Here is a 22,630-nt window from a genome sequence, read left to right as displayed (position 1 = left end):
AAGGAGAAAAAGAGCACAACGCGCATGAGTGTGAAGTAGTAATATCACAGCTTCGGAGATAAGTGGAGTCTTCTTATCAGCATCAGAAGTAAGTAGCATGTCTACGAGAGGGATGCATTTAGAGTTGCTACACCAAAACCTTGCCCGGTAAACCCAGTGGGAAAAACCCGTGGTCGAAGGGAAAAGATGAGCAAATGCATATATGTTGAATCAAAAACATCTTCAGGATGGAGCGACCATACTAAAAATGTGCCTCGTTAAAACCTTGCCAGGTAATAAAACCCAGTGGGACAAAATAACCCTGGACGAAGGACAAAAGAGTACACGATGGTCAAGTGGGTATGCTTCTGGATACTCCCCCTGATTCAACTCCTCCTGAAAATTACATGTTAGGTAATTCAGATAATTTACGTAGACCAATACCTTGTACATGCTTCTGGAATGTAGATTTTGGTAGTGACTTAGTGAAGAGGTCTGCACGATTGTCTTCAGATCGAATCTGCTTGACCTCAATCTTCTGATGCTCCTGTTGTTGCTGATTGAAGAAAAACTTTGGTGCAATATGTTTTGTGTTGTCTCCTTTGATGAAACCTGTCTTCATTTGCTCGATGCAAGCAGCATTATCCTCATGGATAGTGGTTGGTTCATCAGTGGTGGAATGCAGTCCACATGTGCTTTGAACATGCTTTGTGATGGCTCTCAACCATATACATTCACGTACTGCTTCGTGAAGAGCTAGAATCTCAGCATGATTCGAAGAGGTAGCAACAAGGGTCTGTTTTGTAGACCTCCAAGAAATTGCCGTATTCCCAATGGTAAAGACATAACCAGTTTGGGAACGTGCCTTGTGTGGGTCTGATAGATAGCCTGCATCAGCATATCCAACAAGGCGAGCATCATTCTGAGGATCAAGGGGGTTTGATCCATTTCTTGATGCATAGGGATAAAATAAGCCCATATCAATCGTACCTCTAAGATAACGAAAAATATCTTTTATACCATTCCAGTGGCGGCGTGTTGGTGCAGAGCTATATCTAGCTAACAAGTTCACAGAAAATGAAATGTCTGGTCTAGTGCATTGAGTCAAGTACAATAATGCGCCTATTGCACTTAGATATGGGACTTCTGGTGCCAATATCTCTTCGTTATTATCTGCGGGACGAAACGGATCTTTCTTAGGATCTAGACTTCGGATGACCATGGGTGTGCTTGAAGGTTTCGCTTTATCCTCATTAAAGCGTCTTAACATCTTCTGGATGTAGTTTGATTGATGAAGCAGAATCCCATCAGCACGGTGCTCAAGCTCCAGGCCGAGGCAGTAATTCGTTCTCCCAAGATCTTTCATTTCGAATTCAGACTTCAGGTGCTTGGCGGTTTCTTTGATCTCTTCAGGAGTACCAATCAGATTCATGTCATCGACATAAACTGCCACAATTACAAATCCAGAACTTGTTTTCTTAATAAACACGCATGGGCATAGTTCATTGTTTACATATCCCATCCCAATCAAATATTCACTTAGACGGTTGTACCACATCCGTCCAGATTGTTTCAATCCATAAAGTGAACGCCTCAAACGAATGGAGAGGGTGTTCCGTGGTCTAGAACTATTTGTATCGGGTATCTTAAGTCCTTCAGGAACTTTCATGTATATCTCTGTATCAAGATCCCCATAGAGATAAGCTGTGACCACATCCATTAGCTGCATATTCAGTTTTTCGGAAATTGCCAAACTGATGAGGTAGCGGAACGTTATAACATCCATTACAGGAGAATATGTCTCATCGTAATCAATCCCAGGGCGTTGAGAGAATCCTTGCGCCACTAGACGAGCCTTGTATCTTACAATCTCGTTTTCCTCATTACGCTTCCTTACAAATACCCATTTAAATCCTACAGGTTTAACATGGTGAGGTGTGGGAACGACAGGTCCGAACACTTTTCTCTTTGTCAAGGAATCTATTTCGACCTGGATTGCTTCTTTCCATTTTGGCCAGTCGTCTCTACGTTGACATTCATCAACAGAGCGAGGTTCGACATCATCGCTAGTTATAATTTCAGTAGCTACTGCGAATACAAATATATCATCGATGATAATCTCATTTCGATTCCAAATCTCACTTAAGCATGCATAATTTATCGAGATTTCTCTATTCTCGAGAGTGGGTTCAAACGTTGGAGCGTCCCCCAACGTTGTCTCTTCTAGGACGGACCCATAATCTGGAATTATCTCGTGAGATGGATCAGTTGAGATCGCGATGTCTAGTGGATTCGTTTGTGCTGGTTTTACCCTCTTCCGGGGATAGGAATCCTTCGAACCTAGTGGTCTACCTCGCTTCTGGGCAGGGACATGTGACTGGTTAGCCGCCATGGTCGTACCTCGTCCATCCGGGACAACGCGTCCTACAGGGACATCTATTCTTGCAGGCACATTTGCAGCAGGTATATGTGATCTCGTCACTTTAGCTAGATCAGAGAAAGCGTCTGGCATATTTTGGGCTACACTCTGTAGATCTAGAATTCTTCGCACTTCATTATCGCATTGTGCGGTTCGGGGATCAAGATGAGACATAGTGGGGACATTCCACGTCAATTCACGTCGTTCATCAGGAACGGTAACGTTCTTATCTCCCCCTAACGGCGGGAAGACTGTCTCATCAAAGTGACAATCCGCGAATCTAGCGGTAAAGAGATCGCCTGTCAAGGGCTCTAAAAAGCGTATAATGGATGGGGATTCATAACCGACATATATGCCCATCCTTCGTTGAGGACCCATTTTTATACGTTGTGGCGGCGCAATTGGCACAAAAACTACACACCCAAATACACGTAAGTGCGAAACATCAGGTTCGTACCCAGTCACCAACTGTAACGCGGAATAAGGTTGGGTGGCAATGGGCCTTAGTCGGACCAACATGGCTGCATGCAAAATTGCATAGCCCCACGCAGATACTGGAAGCTTGGTGCGCATTACCAAGGTCCGTGCGATCATTTGTAATCTTTTAATGAACGCTTCTGCGAGACCATTCTGGGTGTGAACATAGGGAACTGGATGCTCAACATTAATCCCGAGGGACATGCAATAATCATCAAAAGATTTTGATATAAACTCTCCGGCATTATCAAGTCTTATGGACTTGATTGGATAATCCGGGTGGTGAGCCCTTAATTTAATGATCTGGGCAAGGAGTTTAGCAAAAGCAGCATTTCTTGTGGACAATAGTGTAACATGTGACCACCTTGTCGATGCATCAACCAAAACCATGAAATATTTAAATGGTCCGCATGGTGGTTGGATAGGTCCACATATATCCCCTTGTATCCGTTGTAGAAAAAGGTTGGAGTCTTTTTCAGTCTTTGCATATGATGGTCTTATATTTAATTTTCCCAATGAGCAAGCTTGGCATAATGTGTTACTGTACACAAGATCCTTATTGGTAAGGGGATGCCCGTGGGATGAATTTAGGATACGGCGCATCATACTTTGACCTGGGTGTCCCAAACGGTCATGCCAAAGCAAGTAGTTGCTCGAATTGGTTAGCTTCTGGCTGGTTATGTGATTCGCCTCAATCGATCTAATGGTAGCCATGTAGAGACCACTCGAGAGGCATTTTAGCTTCTCCAATGTCCGCTTCCGGCCATACAAATTGGAGGTTATGCAAAGATATTCCACTCCTTTTTCCTCAGTGGTTTCAACGTGATAACCATTGGCTCGAATATCCTTAAAACTCAATAACGTTCTTCTGGAACGTGGAGAGTATAGGGCCTCATTAATGGTAAATTCAGTACCATTGGACAACATAAATTGGGCTTTGCCATGGCCCTCTATCAGGTTGGATTGTCCTGATATAGTTGTCACAGAGGTATGAGTAGGCAATAAGTTTAAAAAAAACTTCCTATCTTGGAGTATGGTGTGCGTAGTAGCACTATCAGCCAGACAACAAATTTCTCCACAAGACATGCCTATTCATATATTTAATTCAATGGATCACATGTATGAAAATAAATAATTTTATTGAATTAAACATCCAAACATAACAAAATTATGCAAAACTAATATTCCAAAGATCACCAAAGATAAACTGAAAAATAGAAAGCATTATTCATAACAATAACATAGATATGGCACAAGTGCCTATTATGTCCATGTCCTCGAGTTTTCAATCCTCGATGTATCCATTAGCTGCTTGGAAATCAGTAATTTCCAAGGTGGTATCCATAGGGAAATCAGTAATCTCCAAGGTGGTATCCATAGGGACTGACTCTTCCACAAGGTAATTGGCCTCTTGAGTTCCGCGTCTGGCGTGATACTCTCCTATCTCTTCATCTGTTGCACGACAGGTGCGGGACCAATGGTCAGTGCCTCCACATCTATAACATAGATTATGCTGATTTTGAGGGCGACGGGCCGGACCAGGGTTCTCTCTAATTTGAGCCTGTCGGACTTGGGCATTTCGGTTTCCACCACGTGGGCCTTGTCCACGTCCTCCTCGACCCCTTGGGCCATTGCCTGGGTGGTCGCGGTCATATGGGCCATTTCTGGGTCCATTTCTTCGTCCATGCCTTGGACGTTCAGACCTTCTTCCCCTTCCACGGCCCCGGTTCCTCCTTCCACGATTATTTTCGTGATGGGCAATAATATTTGCTTCAGGCAAAGGAATTGCTCTAGTACCGGTGGGCCTTGCTTGATCATTCCTCAAAAGTAGGTTGTTGTTCTTTTCAGCGAGCAACAGGATGGTGATTAATTCAGAGAATCTAGCAAAGTTTCTTTCCCTGTATTGTTGCTGCAGGACCATACAGGAAGGAGGGAAGGTGGAGAAAGTTTTCTCCAGTAGGTCAGCTTCTGTGAGCTCTTCTCCACAGAATTTTAGGAGTGACCGAATCCGGCAGATTTCAGAGTTATACTCATTGACAGTCTTGAAATCCTGGAAGCGTATGTTCTGCCAATCGTGTCTTGCTTCCGGCAAGTAGATGGCTCTTTGATGGTTGAATCGCTCTTCTAGAGCGACCCAAAGAGATCGTGGGTCCTCTTCAGCTAAATATTCCACCTTGAGTGCTTCTTCCATATGTTTCCTGATGAAAATCATAGCCCTTGCCTTCATGTCTTCAGGGGTGATGTTGTCAGCAATAATCGTTGATCTCATCTTATTTGCAGTCAGATGAAGCTTGACATCTTGGGTCCACTTGAGATAGTTCCTTCCGGAAACTTCCAAAGCGACAAAGTCAAGCTTGTTGAGATTTGACATTCTTTGGTTGTAGAGCTTGTAGACTGATGTTGATTGAATGATGAACTACCTCTTCTCTGCAACCCAAGAGTTATTCACCTCTTCTCTTGTCAATCTGCAATCCGAATCCTAGAGCTATTCGTGCTGATAACGTGTTGTAAAATGGAAATGTTTCAGAAAATGGAGAGAGTTTTGCTTCAAAGAACTTGAGAGAGAGAGAGAGTTTTGATGCAGAGAGGGAGTGTAGTATTTTCTGTTTTCTCTATCATCCATGGATGAGAAATGGATTACATATATAGTGGAAGGCAATGAACATATAGCCTAAAATCCTCCATAAAACAAGGACCCTTAAAGTCCTCCTTAAAACATGGATCCCCTAAAACTAGGAAAGAGGAAAGCATCTTCTAATATACAATAATTTACATGATATATCCATAATAATTTACAACACTTTTGATATAATTACTTTTTCTTGAATAACTTTCTCTGGCTTCTGGAAGAACATGAGAAGCAGTCTAGTCTAGCTGAATGGCATTGGCTTCTTCTTCTCAATTAACTATTCAGACACCAGCTAGCTATAAATAATAAAACGAAGCTAGAATTCTACAAACATTTCAACTCTTTCCCCTTTCATTGCAATCAAGATGAACTCCCTTGTGCTTCAATCTTTGATTCCTTTCCTCGTGATCACTTCCTTTTTCTCAATCAATCTTCCATTTACTCTTTGCGCCCATGATCCTCAATATGCCAACTGCAGCCAGGCCATCAACTGTGGCAACATTCCTAATATCTCGTACCCCTTTTGGGGAGTGAATCGACCTAATTACTGTGGCCAACCCGGGTTTGAAATCAAATGCCAAGACAATGTCCCAATGATCAACATGAGAAATATCAACTTCAGAATTCTTGAGATGAACTCTAGCAGTACAGCTCGGGCTGTTAAAGTAGCTAGGAACGATTATTGGGGAACTATCTGTCATTTTGTCCCCCTGCTTATGTTAACACTAGCATCAACTTTTCTCTGTTCAGTTATGGTTCTGGGCTTCAGAACATGTCTTTTTACTACGGATGTAATACTACTTCAAATCCTACAGGGTTAAATGTTTCCCTTGTTTGCAACAGTAGCGTCACTGTTTCCTATCTCACACAATCACAAACTAGTGAAGTCCCGATTGATCCAGTTGTAACTGGGGCATGCCAAAGTGAGGTTCTGGTTCCGGTTTTTCAAACAGCTGCTCTGGCTATCGAAAACAATGTAACGACGATCCAAGACGCCATAGATGGGGGTTTTGTACTGGGATTGAAGATTGATAATGGTCCATGCAACAGTTGTGAGGCATCAGGAGGGAAGTGTGGGATGAACACTAGTAATGATGAATTCATATGCTTTTGCCAAGATCAGCCCTATGCAGCAACCAGATGTGGTAGTAAATCAGGTATGTTGGTACACATGTTCGTGTAGAGAATTATAGTTATTGATCAAAATAGCTAGAAACCCTTAATGATTTAATCTGTTTTGATTGCAGGTTCAAGTTCGCTATCGGTTGGTCCGAGTCAGCTTGCCTTATTAGTTTTCCTAATTAGTCTTTTGTAATCCCTAATGATTTAGTTGAATATTCATAAGTACCTGTTCTTGAATCATATCTGGAGCTTCTGATCACTCGTTTCTCGCTTGTTCTAATCCTAGCTAGTAATTTTTGGGGTTTTATATCACCAACAATATGTAGAGGTTTACAATTGTAAATTGTAACTATTATACACCTTGTGGAAAACGGCGAGAAAAATTTTATTTATTGAGGACCCTTTAGGGGATCCAAGTTCGTAAATTATACCTCAAAGTTTATTTATCGAACACATTTTGGAGACGACTTTTCATTAACAAAAATCGTGCCCCAAATTATTTATTGAACAGTTTTTTTTCCACGAATATTCATTTGCACATGTAGTCCCCCAATCTTTATTTATTGAACACCTTTTTCCAAAGCTCTGGGAGAATCCTCTGCATGTGTTCAACAAACTTGGAGAATCCGCTGCGGCGTTTCTTACTTTCTTATTGCAGGTATATGCACTACATTGCTCCCTACTCTAACATCCATTGACTTTCTCTGGCTCTGGAAGAACACCTGAGAAGAAGACTTGAACTAATCTATGCCGTAGCCCGTATGGCAGTGATTTTTTTTTTTCCTGTCTCATTCATAAGAATATTTCATTATTTCCTCAAAATGAGGCATATTCATCTCACCATGAGGAGCCTTATATAGGACTACATGGTGTACACAAAAGGGTAATGCTTAATTACAATTCAATCACTCCTACAATTACAACCTATCAATCACCAATATATAGGGATAGACACCTATTACTCAATATCTTTACATGATTATCCACAAATATTTACAACAGTGATGACCTATTTGGTTGCAGGTTCTCCAAGTCCACTTTCACCTGGTCTTGTCGCAGGTACACTATTTGTATATATATGACGAATATAAAACAACTATAAGTTTCTATCACCTGGTTAAAAGTGTGAAAGTGGACTGACAAAAATCAAAATTAATTCTTTATTTTTTTTTCTAGCAGAAATTCATGACAATATATATATAACATCAATATTTCGGCTGGTGTGGCTGGGACAATCATAGTTGTTGTCTGTATTATGTACATATCAAGAAAAAGAATGGGCCTCCACAAGAAATTTACGAGGGATGAGTTTGATATCGAGGAATTCATAAGAAATAATGGATCGCTTACCCCTAAGCGGTATACTTATTCAAAGGTGAAGCAAATGACAAATGCATTCAAAGATAAAATAGGGAAAGGAGGATATGGCACTGTATACAAAGGAGTTCAACCTGATGGCCTTGTCGTGGCAGTGAAAGTCCTAAGCGAATCCAAAGGTAATGGAGAAGAATTTATAAATGAAGTTGCTAGCATTGGTAGAACTTCCCATGTCAATATAGTCACTCTTTTGGGATTCTGTTACGAAAGGGATAAAAGAGCTCTGATTTATGAGTACATGCCTAATGGATCTCTGGATAACTTCATACATAAACAAGGATCTGACGTTAATGCAAATTGCCGCTTGGAATGGTAAACATTATCTGAAATTGCAGTTGGCATTGCTCGGGGTCTAGAGTACTTGCACCGTGGTTGTAACACAAGAATTTTGCATTTTGACATAAAGCCGCAGAACATTCTTTTGGACAAAGATTTTTGTCCAAAAGTATCTGATTTCGGCCTTGCCAAGCTATGCAAAAAGAAGGAAAGTATTGTATCGATGACGGGAATGAGAGGAACTGCAGGATATATTGCACCAGAAGTATTTAGTCGAAACTTTGGAGGAGTGTCTCACAAATCTGATGTTTACAGCTATGGAATGTTGGTTCTTGAAATGGTTGGGGCAAGAAAGAATGTGGATTCCGGAGTATCTCATACTAGCTAGTGAAATGTTTCCACATTACATTTATAAAGATCTAGAGCTAGAAAATGATGAAAGTATTTTAGGGGATATATCAGAGGAGGAAAACAAAATAGTAAGAAAGATGATATTAGTAAGTCTAGGGTGCATTCAGACAAGTCCATCTGATCGGCCATCAATGAGCAAAGTGGTAGAGATGCTAGAAGGTCCCCTTCATTCCTTGCCCATTCCACCGAAGCCTTACTTGTTTCACACTGCAAGGTTTGCAGAGGAATCTGCGACCACATCCCTCAACCATCTGAAACAGGCTAGCCTGAGTTGTGAAATTGTGATGGCCTGATGCGTACACAACATGCACAAGGTTTTCTGAAAAAAAAAAAAAAAAAAACTTGCATACTGTGTGGTGAGTTTGAAATTCGTTGAATTGTCACTGCCAAAGATGCATCATTTCATCTTGGGGTTCTTGGCAAATTAGACTTGTTTTACTACGAGTGATGATAACCAGAAATTATCTCACCACATTGTAGTAAAATTGTAACAAACGAAAAGTAGGAATTGTTTTGCTTGGGAACATTCAAACTTCAATTCTTTGTTTTATTGATATGTTTAATTATCTTATTTCTCTTATACATGATGTAGAACTTTCTTTTTTCAAGAAAATGTCAGTGCATGCATTGATAGTTCAGTAGCCCAAGCTGTTATTACCTAAATAAATCATCTGTTCAAGCCACGCAGTCTGGCTAGAAAACTCTTTACAAAACTCATGAGAAATGCAAATAGCTAGGCATAGAAATTGCATGCAATTCATACAATTTATTCAATAACTTTCTCTAGCTTCTGGAAGAACATGAGATGCAGACTAGACTAGTCTAGCTGAATGGCATGCTTGGTTTCTTTTTCTTCGTCGTCCATTGAATTGTTCAAACACCTAGCTGGAATTATAATTAAACAAAGCTAGAATTCTATAAACATGTCAACTCTTTCCCCTTTTCATTGCAATCAAGATGAACTCCCTTGTGCTTCAATCTTTGATTCCTTTCCTCGTGATCACTTGCTTTTTCTCAATCAATCTTCCATTCACTCTGTGTGCCGATGATCCTCAATATGCCTACTGCAGCCAGGCCATCAACTGTGGCAACATCCCTAACATCTCGTACCCCTTTTGGGGAGTGAATCGACCTAACTATTGTGGCCAGCCCGGGTTCGAAATCGAATGCCAAGGCAATGTCCCAATGATCAACATGAGAAATATCAACTTCAGAATTCTTGAGATGAACTCTAGTAGTACAGATCGGGCTGTTAAAGTTGCTAGGAACGATTATTGGAAAACTATCTGCCCCATTTCTTATGTTAACACCAGCATCGACTTTTCTCTGTTCAATTATGGTTCTGGGCTTCAGAACATGTCTTTTTACTACGGATGTAATACTACTTCAAATCCTACAGGGTTAAATGTTTCCCTTGTTTGCAACAGTAGTGTCACTGTTTCCTATCTCACACAATCACAAACTAGTGGACTCCCGTTTAGTCCAGTTTCTACTGGGGCATGCGAAAGTGAGGTTCTGGTACCGGTTTCCGAAACGGCTGTTTTGGCTCTCGATAACAATCAAACGACGATCCAAGAAGCCATCGATGGGGGTTTCGTACTGGGATTGAAGATTGATAATAGTGCATGCAACAATTGTGAGGCATCAGGGGGAAAGTGTGGGATGAACACTACTGATGGTGACTTTATGTGCTTTTGCCAAGATCAGCCCTATGCTGCAACCACATGCGGAAGTCGTAAAACAGGTATAGAGATTTTTTATTCAGAATTTTTTTTTTCCAGTGATTTATACTAATTAAACAAATTAGAGTATTGTCACATTATCACTGAACACAACTGGACTTGAAGGATACCTAACATTTGGTAATATGAATCAGTTTACACTTTATGTAGAGTAACTATAAAAGTTCGTGATCAGGATAGCTAGATATAGGAACATGCATGATTCTTATGGTTAAACCTTCGTGATTGCAGGTACAAGTTCACCATCACCTGGTTTTGTCACAGGTAACACCTGCAAGTTTCTTTGAACATTTCTTTCTTCTTTTCATCAACTTTGTAAAGGTGTATATGACTTAAACTAAAAATTTAAATATAGGCATTTCAGCTGGTGTTGCTGGGACAGTGGTAGCTGTTTGCTGTCTTACATGCTTATCAAGGAAAAGAATGATCTTCTTCAATAAATTTTCAAGGAATGAGTTTGATATCGAGGAATTCGTAAGGAACAATGGATCGCTTACCCCTCAGCGGTATAGTTATTCAAAGGTGAAGAAAATGACAAATGCATTCCGAGATGAAATAGGGAAAGGAGGATATGGCACTGTATACAAAGGAGTGCTACCTGATGGCCTTGTTGTGGCTGTGAAGATGCTAAGCGAATCTAAGGGTAACGGAGAAGAATTTATAAATGAAGTTGCCAGCATTGGTAGAACTTCCCATGTCAATATAGTCACTCTTTTGGGCTTTTGTTATGAAAGAGATAAAAGAGCTCTAATTTACGAATACATGCCTAATGGATCTCTGGATAACTTCATACACAAACAAGGATCTGTTAATGCAAATTGCCGCTTGGAATGGAAAACATTATCTGAAATTGCAGTTGGCATTGCTCGGGGTCTAGAGTATTTGCACCGTGGTTGTAACACAAGAATTTTGCATTTTGACATAAAGCCGCAGAACATTCTTTTGGACAAAGATTTTTGTCCAAAAGTATCTGATTTCGGCCTTGCCAAGCTATGCAAAACGAAGGATAGTATTGTATCGATGATGGGAATGAGAGGAACTGCAGGATATATCGCACCAGAAGTATTTAGTCGAAACTTTGGAGCAGTATCTCACAAATCTGATGTTTACAGCTATGGGATGTTGGTTCTTGAAATGGTTGGAGCAAGAAAAAATTTGAATTCCGGAGTATCCCATACTAGTGAAATGTTTCCACATTACATTTACAAGGATCTAGAGCTAGAGAAGGATGATATCATTTTGGGGGATATATCAGAGGAGGAAAACAAAATAGCAAGGAAGTTGATATTGATAAGTCTGGGGTGTATTCAGACCAGTCCATCTGATCGGCCATCAATGAGCAAAGTGGTAGAGATGCTAGAAGGTCCCCTTCATTCCTTGCCGATTCCACCGAAGCCTTACTTGTTTTCACCTGCAAGATTTGCAGAGGAATCTGTGACCACATCTCAACCATCTGAAACAGGCCGGCTAGCATAAGTGTTGGCAAGAGACACAAAGATTGTCTCAATTCAAACCCATTTGAAAATGATTCTTGGAATGTAAGTTTGATTTATGGAACTGTAAGGTCTGAAGCCCATTTATGATCGATGGATTGTAATGTGACTTTAGTTTGAGTCTTGTAAACTTCTAATTTCTAACATCATGAAGAGAAAAGGGCAAAAGAGTGGATAATCCTCACCAATGGAATGAATATGATCATATGATGAAGTAATATGCATTTGGGAATGTTGTACTTATAGAATTCAACCCAAAACCAACTAGTAACGACAAACGTCTACTATCATACGTATTGTGATGCAAAACTTAACATTCTCGATACCTAAGAATAAATTGTTTCTCGTCTACTATCATACGTATTGTGATGCAAAATTTATAGGGAGAATTCCACAAATGGTCACTCAACTATGACTTATTCGACACTTTGGTCACTCAAGTTTCAAATATATCACTTTGGTCACTCAACTATTACATTGTCAATCACTTTAGTCACCTAAGGAGTATTTTTTTTAATGAAAAAAATTAACAAAGTAACTAAAGTGATTGACAGTGTAATAGTTAAGTGACCAAAGTGATATATTTGAAACTTGAGTGACCAAAGTGTCGAATGAGTCATAGTTGAGTGACCATTTGTGAAATTTTTCCAAATTTATAATTACTTGGCCAAACCAAAATGGTTTCAGTAAGATGAAATTAACCAGAGCTGTAAAAAGTATACAGTTGGATTTTTGCTTTTTAATCATTGGTTTTTGTAAATAGCTATCAAATGAGGTGTGGCCATTAAAAAGCCACAGAGGCCAGACTTAATTTGTAGCACGTCCTAAAATGTCATAGGGCAGACATGCACATGGCCAGTTAGCACAGATTTAAATCCAAGTGATCCCATCTATATTCACATGATCTTCACTACTGCGGCACAAAACATTTTGTATATTAAATCTATGTATATGCCCAACTGAACCACCTAATGAACCTCAACAAACAGCTCACCCATATCACTTTGCTCTCAATTAAAGGAATTGCTCTCAATTAAAGGAACAGCCCTAAAGTTTGCAAGGAGTCTACTATATGGTGTATCAGTCTAGTACTAAAGAGATTGCTTGCTCTGAGGTTACTTGCAAAAGAAGATTGATACAATATACAGGGAAAGAAGTATACATCAAGTATGTGTTTTTATGCTACATGCTAAACAAGAGGAAGTTGTAGTGTGATTGTTTGGTCCAACCAATTGTAGAAATTAGGGTCCCAAAATTAGGTGTTCTATTCAGACTTTCCCAACTTGAAAGCAAAAGAGTGGAAAAGAATGTAATGTTTCTGCTTATGTATTGATAGTTTTGGAGTGAACTATAGTTCATCAAAATTACAAAATAGTCACAATACAGGACTTGAGCTCCACAAATGAATCAGTAATCTACAAATTTGCAGGTATATGAATTTCTTCATATCAAAAGGCAAATCCAGTAAGTAGGACAAAATTGGATTGCCACTTAAAGCTCAAGCAGCAGGGAGAGAAGCTTTTACCTCCAGTTATGTACTAGCAAATACCACTAAAAACTTCATTCATGGAGTCACTTCTTAGTTGGGGATCAAACCCACCAGCAGCTCATGCTTTTGTTCAGTTCCAGCCCACCATGGCTTGAATTCAACACCATCATTCTCCTCCTGAAGTTTCAATTGGTGACTGACTTCAAATGAATCACAGATATCAGAAATCTGTTGCTTCATTACTCTGGTCTTATCTGTGGCTATCTCCGAGTCTTTGACATAATGAGACCTCTTGTGACCACCCAAAGCTTGGCCTGATGCAAAAACCTTCAAGCAGATACCACACACGTGACCCTTCCTCTCAGAACCTCCCACAGTCACAGTTTCCATCTCCTGCTCCACTGAGTTATCACTACTTTCAAGCTTGGCAGGATTGCAATTATCCTCAGTCTCACAAAGTGTGCCAATCTGAGTTCTATCTTCACCATCCTCATTCTTCAGCACTAAGCTTTTGTAACTTCTCTTATGAACTCTCTGGTGGCCTCCAAGTGCCTGATGGGTGCCGAAAACCCTTCTGCATATCCTGCACTTGTGTTCTCTTTTCTTCTCAGAATCAGCAAAGGTTTCAGATTCAGTAGCATACAACCCTTTGTTCACAGAATCACAAGCCTTAAGCACAGCCTTCTTGCTCAAACCAAACTTCATGGACCCCAAACCTGATAAACCCACTTCTACTTCCTCCTCACTAGTTTCCACATCCAATTCTTCAATACCATATAACACAAACCCAGATTTAGGCATCTCATCACCTACAAACCCAGAATCAATTTCACCAAACTCAGACACTTCCTTCACACTAGAGCCATTCTCACAATCCAAAACACAATCAGCTGACACCTCCACCTTGGCCCTTTTGATCTGTAAAGACCCAGAATCACCATCCCAAGCAAAAACCCCACCCTCATTGTCCCTAACTCGCTTCCTTTGACTCGGTGACTCAACCTCAACAGAAAACGAGTTGTTATTTGAGGACTCAGCCACTGAACTAATCTGACCCCAATTCCCTAAACCCCTAGAGATCATCATCAAGCAAAAAGCAGCTTCTTCTACATCCACTCCACACCCATTACCAAATTTACACTCACTCAAATTCAAACCAGAAAATGAAGAACTAGGAGAAGCAATCCTGTACCTGAATCTTGCAGATCTTTTCTTCCTCACCAGCCCCAAACTCTCAATGCAAAGCTTCTGGGTTAAACCCCTCTCTGTTTCATCAAAACCCTTCAATCTTTTTGCATGAACTCTCCTATGAACGCTCAAAGCTTTCAAAGACTCAAACCCTTTACCGCAATCTCTGCACCACTGAGCCTCATTCCTCTGCTTCACCGAGTGATGCCTCATGTGACCAAACAGAGCGTTCTTTCTCTCAAACGCTTTACCACAAACCTTGCACACAATCTCTTCTTCCTCTTCTTTGCCTGAAAATTTCCAGGACCTTTTGGGGTTTAATCTCAGGCCATAACCCACATTGCCGTCGCCGTCATCTTGAAAAACCATGTTGGCTTTCTTGTGCTTTCTACTTGACTTGATCGGATTCTTGAACGCGTGAGACCTCATGTGACCTCCCAAGACCTTGCCGCTCACGCAACTCTGACCACAGAACTTGCACACATGCCCTGCACCTCTCAGCTCCTCCATTAGAAAAACCCAGATCCCAAAACCCAAACAGAAACCCCCAAATTTGAAATTGGGTTTTTCTCTGTATCACATTGAAAAAAACAGAGGAAGCTCAAGAAACAGAGGATGGAGAAAAACCCAGATCAGAGTTTCTGATTTCTGAGTGATTGGAGAAGAATCCACTTCTGGGTTCACAGTGATTTTGGAGACGAAGAAGATCTGGGTCCCAAAGAAGTGATCTTTTTCTCTCTGGCTCTCTTGGGTACTTGAATTTCTTGGGTTTTGGAGTCTGTGAAAGCCTCTGAGCAGTGTTTGGGAGCAGAGAAAAGAAGGAATGGAGAGAGTGAGTGACACTTTCTCACACTAAGACTTTCTCTCTCCAAAAGCTATGACGGATTTGGAAGGAGAGAAGGGTGAAGAAATCCTTGCATGAAAAGCAAGGTTATGATCTCAGAGAGAGGCTCAGACTCTTGTCCCACTTTCTCGTGTCCATGAAGATTTTATACTCTGGTTTTGGCATTTCTGTAATAAAGTTGGGGATTTTTGGGTGTTAAACTAGATTTGAAACCGACCCATTGTAAGGGCTTGTTTGGCACTGCATTTCTTCAAAAAGCACATAAAAGTTCTCTAATAAACAGTAAAAATGAGTCGACGGAAAATGAGCAAAATAGTAACAAAGGCATTGAATTTCAAATTTAGAAAGAAAAAAAAAAAAAAATACAACCCCAATGACTAATGAGTCCACACATAATAGTTGGTTTTTTCCACTTCCATGTTGCTAAAAAGATAAACAGTAACTGTTAGCTTACGACTCGTTAAGTTAAGAGGCTAGTGAAGTGAAAATAGTTTTGTTGAGACTATAAAAATAATATGCGATTTTCTTAATTTCTGACTTCTATATCTATACTATTATTAAGAGAAGAGGCTTTGTTAGCCAAAATCTAAAATTTTGACAGAATTAACCCTAGAAGATTAATAAACTTTGAAAATTAATTATATCACAAGGATAATTAAGACATTTACAAAATATTTTTTTTATTAAAAAAATTTGAAAAAAAAATATCCACAACCCACTTTTCTCTCTCCCATTTTCTTTTCTCTGCAATAACCAACTTTTTCCTTTTATATTTTCTGAAGAAAAAAAAATTTAATAACGGGTGGAAAAATGCTAGTTATTAAATACTTAAAGCGATCTATAAATTTGTAGTCGATAGATTTACTTTTTAAACGAAATCATAATAGACGACTCACATAAAAACGAGAAACATCATAACCACAATTGAAGACTCATCCATTCATGTTGTTGCTTGGTGCTTCCGTGCTTAAGACTCCACCGCTGGGGATGTGGGGAGGGGTTACAATTTTGTGGTGCTTATGAATTTGCTACTCTTTCTTTCCCCTATTCATTGTCAATTGAAAAATGAAGGTCATCATTTGGGCTCAGTTTCGTACAAAAACAAAACTTAGAAAGAGCCATCATGATACGGTGTTGCATCGCTTAACTTGACAGGTAAATTGGCTTGAATGGTAATATAGTCCAAGTACAAAATCATGTGATCTTGACAATTCGGTTCCAATATTTGTCAGACTAGTGGTACGCATTTACATCAGACAAAGTTAATAAGGAATGGTAATTTCTTATTGTGTTTGGCCAAAAATAATACAGATGAGATTTCAAGCTGTAACATACAGGTAAATTCAACACTAGCAAAAAGATGGTGAAATTGTTCACAACAAGCTTTTGATTTTTTTCATTTCTATATCACAGGTAAAGGATTTCCACCCACTCAAGGAAAAACTCCAATGTAGTCCCCTTGACCATCCATGGTCACAACCAGCGTTACAATCTCCATTATCTGTAGCTACCCATCTTACTAGACCGGAAGACATTGAAGGAAATCAACTTTCATCTTGGAACCGAAAAGCCTTGGTTTCCCTTTTCTTCTTGAACTTATTGACTTGAAAAGCAAATAGGTTCAGTCAGATGCTTACACGCATCACGACAATGAGCATGTTCATCTTGCACTGCAGTCTCTTGCATCATTTCCCATGATACTACCGATTAACTGTCTTGCTGATAGTCATAGGATGTGCAAGAATCATCTTGAATATCATAATCCGCTCTATTAGTCTCGGAAGTTTTAAACAAAAGCCGAGATTCAGTGGATCTGCCACAATCACCAGGGGAATTCCCAGCATGAGATGCTCCTGGGCCATCATCTATATCACCCCCCTCATTGTCATTAATACCTTTGCATCCGACCACGGCAGCATCGTCATAACCATCTATGTCATCCGCATCTTCAATGTATTCTTGGGCACCCCGTAAGTGGTCTTCCTCATTATAGGCAGAAGCATCTAGATTAATAGGAGACACTACCACAGGCTCCTCATTATCCTCTACCAGTCCAAATTCACTTTTTTGCAACTCATCATCATCACTATCAGTGTTTAGAGGATCAAACCTATTCTGCTCAGCACGCCTCCGGAGCATAAACACATTAAAATAATAGCTGACAACATCCTTATGCGTTCGTGAAGGAAAGGCCACTGAGAGATTATGCCAGAAGTTCTTACCCAATGATGCAGGGTTAGAGAGGACAACATCATGGAACAGATGCTCTTCCTCTTCACTCCATTTATCTGCAACCTCCTCTCCCATATCACAAAAGCCCAACTCTTCAAAAAGCTCCTGTCCAAGGTCTTCCCTTAATTTCTCTCTAGCGTCTGTGATGTGCTGTCTGACACATCTTACAGAACCTGAATCAGCACACATACAGTTGTCTCTGGCTCCCACATCTTCACAGAAAAAGTTTGCAGATGCTTCAAGGTCAGGCATAGAAAGGACACAGCTACCCATTAGCTTTTCCTCATCAACACCCAAAGGACGTTCATGTTGAAAATCCAAGTTAGCTGGATTATCTGAAGTGTGTGAACCCTCATGGCCCCAGTCTGGAACATAAGCTTGATGCTCGGGTCCAACAGAGACTAGGTTATGAGGAGAATAATCAACAGGAGATGAACAGATCTTGTCAGAATGATGTATATCCCTCAATTGGTTTACAGGTCCAAAAAATTCTGGGAACAATGAAAGATGAGCTTCTGACTCGGATCTTACATTAGCTTCAACAATACTGTTGTTGACCCACAAATATTTGGCCATGCTTCCGGAAGCACCAGTCTCAAGTTCTTTGTAGGTCTCATTTGTGACCTCAGTTGCCATGTCCCTTGCAGCTGCAGACCTTCCTTCCTCTTGAAATTTACAACTCCAGTCACCTTTGCCATCTTCATACAATAATTATATCAGCAATAAGTCAAACTGAACATCTACAAATTATACTCTAAGTTAATGACAATTGACAACCATGCATAGGTCCTGGTGGCATTGTTTCTTTTGGAAGGTGATAATTCGTTTCCCATCCAGATTGCATCTATAACTAGATATTGTGAATATACATGGTCCAGGTTATGCCTTGCACCTTATAAAGATCTTGACAAAAACTTAATGCACGATTTGAGAACCAAATTACAAATAGCAACTATTTGATACCTGGAGTTTGAAATTTCTGGGAAGCATCACTAAAATGAAAAACATCCACATATGGAGCAGGCTCATTATAGTGTTCCAAATGTCTAGGGTGCTTACAAGCAACCTCAAAAGAACCCTCATCACCAAAAGATCGTTTGTTAATCATTTTGTCCTGCAAGTGAAGCCACATTTGAAGTGGTGCTTTGAATATGCAAAATAAGACTTGCACTAAAACTAACCTATGAAGCACTGGGAAAGCAGGGAACAAAGATTTTTTAAACGAGAAGAAAAGAGCAATTTCAGAAAACTAAACCTTCAGTATACGTTTATAAGTAAAAAGAATTCCAATTACATACAACTTGAGCATATCATATACTGGGTAACAATCAGTAAACAGTCTTGTACATTTGAATAAAGGTAGCCACCGCATTCCATGACACAACCACATCAGTCAGCAAACAAAAAGAATCCATTACTACCCACCAAGGGTCATCATATATAGCTACAGTACATATTCTGCTGGTCTAAAATAGGCGCTACTATGTTTATTAGTAGATCATATTGATTTCCATAAACCAAATCATAATCCACCACATAGATATGCATACGTATACTACATACATAAGCATATACACACGAAAGATGTGTCTTTCATTTCATTTCTTTTTTACTTTTTTCAATCATTGATCCTGACATATATTCCTTGAAAAAGGATGACTGTTATGTTCGACAGAAAAGAAACGGAATCCAACTTGCATCATCTTTTGTAAAAAATCAATCTTACCATATTCATACTGCAATGTGTGCATGTGAATTACAAGCAAAACGACATAGTCCAAAGTCCAAACAAGCATAAAATAAAGCATTACAAAACTACCTACTTTCACTTATCCAAAAAGCACATATATAGTATTAATAGTAATAAAACCATCTTAATCTTCTTCTCTTTTAATATTACTGAGCTGAAAGAGCTGGTCTTTACCTGAAAATAGTGGCGCCCAAGCAATCCACAAATCCAAAATCACCCACAAAACCAGCTTCTCAGAACCCAAAAAACACCAGACTCAATTTTTTTAATTACAAAAGCAAAAACCTGTGTACCCCCAATTTCACAAGAAAAAAAATTACAAAAATGGAAAATTCATAAAGTTCAAAAATTTCCCATAAATCAGAAAAATCCTGCAGATTTCTGGACGACCCAGATAAATTCAAGCACTGAAAAACTAGTACAAAACCAAATCAGGCAAATAAATTTCAGATCGAATAAAAATTACGCGAAATTTTCAAATCCCTAACCCTAGAATCTAATCGGAGGCACGACGAGGTATGAAATTTGGATAAAAAAGGTAGAGAAGAGAATGAATTGAACGAATCAAATAAGAATTTTGAGATCGGAGAAAGAAATAAACGGAATCGGAATCGGAATCGGAATTGGGAATCTGAGTGATGGAGATTGGGAATTGGGGAAAGTTTTGGCGCTACCGGCTTTATAGCCCATTCTATGGTCCTGTTTCGGGGGTCCGAGGATAGTAACTTTTTCGTGAAATTACCAAAAGAGGTATGGAATCAGGTGAAAATTACGTAAGATGCCACTCTGTGATTCTGTGTGCTGACTGCTGAGCACGAAAGTGATTCTGTCAGCTTATCGTCAGAGATCTTCAGTGAGTATGAGCTTTTCGACTAGCTTTGCGCCACGTGGGGCCCACGGATTGTAGTTTTACGACTCGTCGCTTTTGACCCTAACCTTGCCCTACTAAGATTCTAACAGGTCTCACATCGACAAGCAGCAGCAATCTAGATCTGATGAGGGCTAAGAGAAGAAACGCAGAGAATGATCGTGATGACCAAAACGCCATGGCCGTCGTACCTCATTTACCTGACCTTGTTATCCACCAAATTCTTCAATTCCTTCCCACGTACAAGACTTGCGGTTCGCACGAGCTTTCTTTCGAAGAGTTGGATAGGCGTGTGGTCTTCGCTCCCCATAATAGATCTCCAAGAAGATTATGAAGGCAACAAACTTCAACATACAAAGTTCATCAACTTCTTGAGAAAGTACTTGGAGCTCCGTGACAAAGACAGTCCATTAGAAAAATTCCGGCTTCGCGCGAGATATATCATCGGTGACATGAATTTGCTAGCTAGGTTGGTGAGTTTTGGAGCTACTAAATGAGTTGGATATCAGCCTTCCTCGCGTTATAGCCTTGCCGGAATTCTCCTACTACTTTCCTCATAACCTTCTTATTGCAAAATCTATAACTGCACTAAATTTGGGGTATGTCACGATAAAATACATCGATCGATCAAAGTTTTCCATCCCTCAAAAATGTGTTGTTCGAGGCAACTCATGGTAACTGCACTTTCTTCAGCTTAATTTCTAGGTGTCCTACCATTGAGTATATTTCAGTGATTTCATGTTATGGCTGAAGGAATGGATGGATTTCAAAACTTTTTAATTAGTGCGGAATAAGTTTAACAATTAAACTACTAACTAAACATAAAATCCATTCCTTTAACCCATGATCTTGGCTTATTGTGATATGTATATAAACATAGCATGCATGGTAAGGAAGAACAAAGAGGGAGTTTCTGTTCTACTCACCCTTGGAGCGTGATTTTAATCCGATCCAAGTGAACCACCAAAGTTCCTCTCCTTGATCTCTCCTTGTGTGTGTTTCCTCCACCTTGAAGCACCTTGAATTAAGAACTCCTTCTTATACTCCTTCTTGTGCTTGTAATCTCCTCCTTGATGTAACAAGTAAAGCCACAAAAATATATGGCCTCTAAGGATCTTCACCAAGTGAATCAAGAGATGAAGAAAGATGAAAGAAAAGAAGAAATTATGCAAGTGTTCTTCTTTCCTTTAATTTCTGAAAAATGGACCAAGAGAGAACTCTCTTTCTCTCTCTCTAATCTGAAAATAATAGTGTGGAGACACTCACTTTTCTTTGTCCATGCTTTCCCTTTTATATAATAGGAAATAACTCCAATTACTAAAAGAAAAATATTGACTTTCATAAAGCCAATATTTTGGCTGGTCCATACATGTTATTGGGCACTAAAAATGTGTCTTGGGCTTTCATTTAAATCTCATTTAGTGAAGCCCAAGTCCACACCAAAAAACCCGACAATCGTTTAGGCCCAATAGGTTCGGTTTTACCCGAAAATCCTAATTATGTTCAAATAATAAATCTAATTAATTATTTGCTCATAACCAACTCTTGTTTAATCTTCTTCATATACAATCTCAATGATCCACTTATATGGTGTGCGATCTCTTAGGTTCTAATTAACAAGGCAGTGAAGTTTATAGAAACCATTCTATTTTGTTTACGAATCAAAAACTCCATTTTTGATTCTCCCTTGTTATTAGGATAATAAATGTTTATTAATCCTCGGGGACTTCACAAGTCATGAGTGACGTCTTGCAACATATCATGACTACCCTAGTTAATGTAGAATGACAAAGAACCTATTCAATTGGAATTACAATACAATACGGTCCTTCTCTTACACTATGTTCTAAATCACATCATCGGGGTATGGAATTGATATGTCAATCCCCTAATGTGATTTTCATTCTTATGTGATTCTTAGAATGTGATTAAAAACTCCTTTTTAAATCTCATTCAATGCTTTGGCCAAAGACTCATTGAATCACATCTTTGAACATACACCTTATTTACTTAAGGATAGAGATTCCTTGTTGTACACTCACATGTCTCCATGACCGAATTGATTATACCAATGAATGCATCTATTATATCCATTAAGGGACACAATGTTATTGCATCATCAAGAGATAATCCATTCACTCATAAGACAACTATGGTGTCTCAGGTCAAAGGACTAATTTGTATTATTGCAATTTAGAGTTCAAGTTTGACATGTAAGTAAGACTCCATACAAGAACTCTAATGATCGCGTTCAGTATACTCTTTAAGTTAAGAGCACCCACATACTTGTATTAGTGTCTCTACACAAATGACAAGAGACATATCATCCTCCAT

At 39.5% G+C, this 22,630-nt stretch overlaps 6 protein-coding genes and 1 pseudogene across 8 annotated transcripts; 4 read left to right on the top strand and 3 right to left on the bottom strand.

Moving 5' to 3' along the window:
• Nucleotides 1–4,160: 4,160 nt before the first annotated feature.
• Nucleotides 4,161–5,246, bottom strand: LOC133733574 (uncharacterized). Its single transcript, XM_062161212.1, has one exon. It carries the CDS (start codon nucleotides 5,244–5,246, stop codon nucleotides 4,161–4,163), a length of 1,086 nt encoding a protein of 361 aa, XP_062017196.1.
• A 1,005-nt stretch (nucleotides 5,247–6,251) lies between these two features.
• LOC133745748 (LEAF RUST 10 DISEASE-RESISTANCE LOCUS RECEPTOR-LIKE PROTEIN KINASE-like 2.1) lies at nucleotides 6,252–6,851 on the top strand. The gene is made up of 2 exons (XM_062173873.1): nucleotides 6,252–6,661; nucleotides 6,752–6,851. The coding sequence occupies exons 1-2, from the start codon at nucleotides 6,277–6,279 to the stop codon at nucleotides 6,817–6,819; spliced, it is 453 nt and encodes a 150-aa protein (XP_062029857.1). The 5' UTR covers nucleotides 6,252–6,276; the 3' UTR covers nucleotides 6,820–6,851.
• A 991-nt stretch (nucleotides 6,852–7,842) lies between these two features.
• LOC133745739 (PR5-like receptor kinase) lies at nucleotides 7,843–9,005 on the top strand (annotated as a pseudogene).
• A 642-nt stretch (nucleotides 9,006–9,647) lies between these two features.
• Nucleotides 9,648–10,719, top strand: LOC133733569 (LEAF RUST 10 DISEASE-RESISTANCE LOCUS RECEPTOR-LIKE PROTEIN KINASE-like 2.1). Its single transcript, XM_062161200.1, has 2 exons — nucleotides 9,648–10,434; nucleotides 10,664–10,719. The coding sequence occupies exons 1-2, from the start codon at nucleotides 9,648–9,650 to the stop codon at nucleotides 10,717–10,719; spliced, it is 843 nt and encodes a 280-aa protein (XP_062017184.1).
• A 203-nt stretch (nucleotides 10,720–10,922) lies between these two features.
• LOC133745731 (PR5-like receptor kinase) lies at nucleotides 10,923–12,100 on the top strand. Its single transcript, XM_062173851.1, has one exon. The coding sequence runs from the start codon at nucleotides 10,964–10,966 to the stop codon at nucleotides 11,906–11,908; it is 945 nt and encodes a 314-aa protein (XP_062029835.1). The 5' UTR covers nucleotides 10,923–10,963; the 3' UTR covers nucleotides 11,909–12,100.
• Nucleotides 12,101–13,266: 1,166 nt separating this feature from the next.
• On the bottom strand, nucleotides 13,267–15,541 carry LOC133745720 (uncharacterized). Its single transcript, XM_062173841.1, has one exon. It carries the CDS (start codon nucleotides 15,110–15,112, stop codon nucleotides 13,505–13,507), a length of 1,608 nt encoding a protein of 535 aa, XP_062029825.1. The 5' UTR covers nucleotides 15,113–15,541; the 3' UTR covers nucleotides 13,267–13,504.
• A 1,167-nt stretch (nucleotides 15,542–16,708) lies between these two features.
• LOC133726301 (AT-rich interactive domain-containing protein 1-like) lies at nucleotides 16,709–20,090 on the bottom strand. 3 transcript variants are annotated; one of them, XM_062153816.1, is made up of 3 exons: nucleotides 19,603–20,090; nucleotides 18,642–18,792; nucleotides 16,709–18,376 (listed from the first exon to the last, which is right to left on the bottom strand). In XM_062153816.1, exons 2-3 carry the CDS (start codon nucleotides 18,784–18,786, stop codon nucleotides 17,154–17,156), a joined length of 1,368 nt encoding a protein of 455 aa, XP_062009800.1. In that variant the 5' UTR covers nucleotides 18,787–18,792; nucleotides 19,603–20,090; the 3' UTR covers nucleotides 16,709–17,153. The 3 variants fall into 3 exon arrangements, with proteins under 3 accessions (XP_062009800.1, XP_062009801.1, XP_062009799.1); XM_062153817.1 differs by lacking the exon at nucleotides 18,642–18,792; XM_062153815.1 differs by lacking the exon at nucleotides 19,603–20,090 and having other exon boundaries at nucleotides 18,642–19,596.
• Nucleotides 20,091–22,630: the final 2,540 nt, after the last annotated feature.

This window comes from Rosa rugosa, chromosome 1 (genome assembly GCF_958449725.1).
Source record: "Rosa rugosa chromosome 1, drRosRugo1.1, whole genome shotgun sequence".
NCBI classification, from domain to species: domain Eukaryota; kingdom Viridiplantae; phylum Streptophyta; class Magnoliopsida; order Rosales; family Rosaceae; genus Rosa; species Rosa rugosa.
This window is presented reverse-complemented; position numbering and strand designations above follow the sequence as displayed.

What these genes read in the sequence shown, in the direction of transcription:
- LOC133733574 (XM_062161212.1), bottom strand. Translation starts at nt 5,246, where the DNA reads ATGTCAAATCTCAACAAGCTTGACTTTGTCGCTTTGGAAGTTTCCGGA.
- LOC133745748 (XM_062173873.1), top strand. Translation starts at nt 6,277, where the DNA reads ATGTCTTTTTACTACGGATGTAATACTACTTCAAATCCTACAGGGTTA. An exon ending in CAGATGTGGTAGTAAATCAG is followed by an intron (nt 6,662 to 6,751) that starts GTATGTTGGTAC and finishes TTTTGATTGCAG; the next exon opens with GTTCAAGTTCGCTATCGGTT.
- LOC133733569 (XM_062161200.1), top strand. Translation starts at nt 9,648, where the DNA reads ATGAACTCCCTTGTGCTTCAATCTTTGATTCCTTTCCTCGTGATCACT. An exon ending in ATGCGGAAGTCGTAAAACAG is followed by an intron (nt 10,435 to 10,663) that starts GTATAGAGATTT and finishes TCGTGATTGCAG; the next exon opens with GTACAAGTTCACCATCACCT.
- LOC133745731 (XM_062173851.1), top strand. Translation starts at nt 10,964, where the DNA reads ATGACAAATGCATTCCGAGATGAAATAGGGAAAGGAGGATATGGCACT.
- LOC133745720 (XM_062173841.1), bottom strand. Translation starts at nt 15,112, where the DNA reads ATGGAGGAGCTGAGAGGTGCAGGGCATGTGTGCAAGTTCTGTGGTCAG.
- LOC133726301 (XM_062153815.1), bottom strand. Translation starts at nt 18,810, where the DNA reads ATGTGGCTTCACTTGCAGGACAAAATGATTAACAAACGATCTTTTGGT. An exon ending in CCAGAAATTTCAAACTCCAG is followed by an intron (nt 18,377 to 18,641) that starts GTATCAAATAGT and finishes TATTGTATGAAG; the next exon opens with ATGGCAAAGGTGACTGGAGT.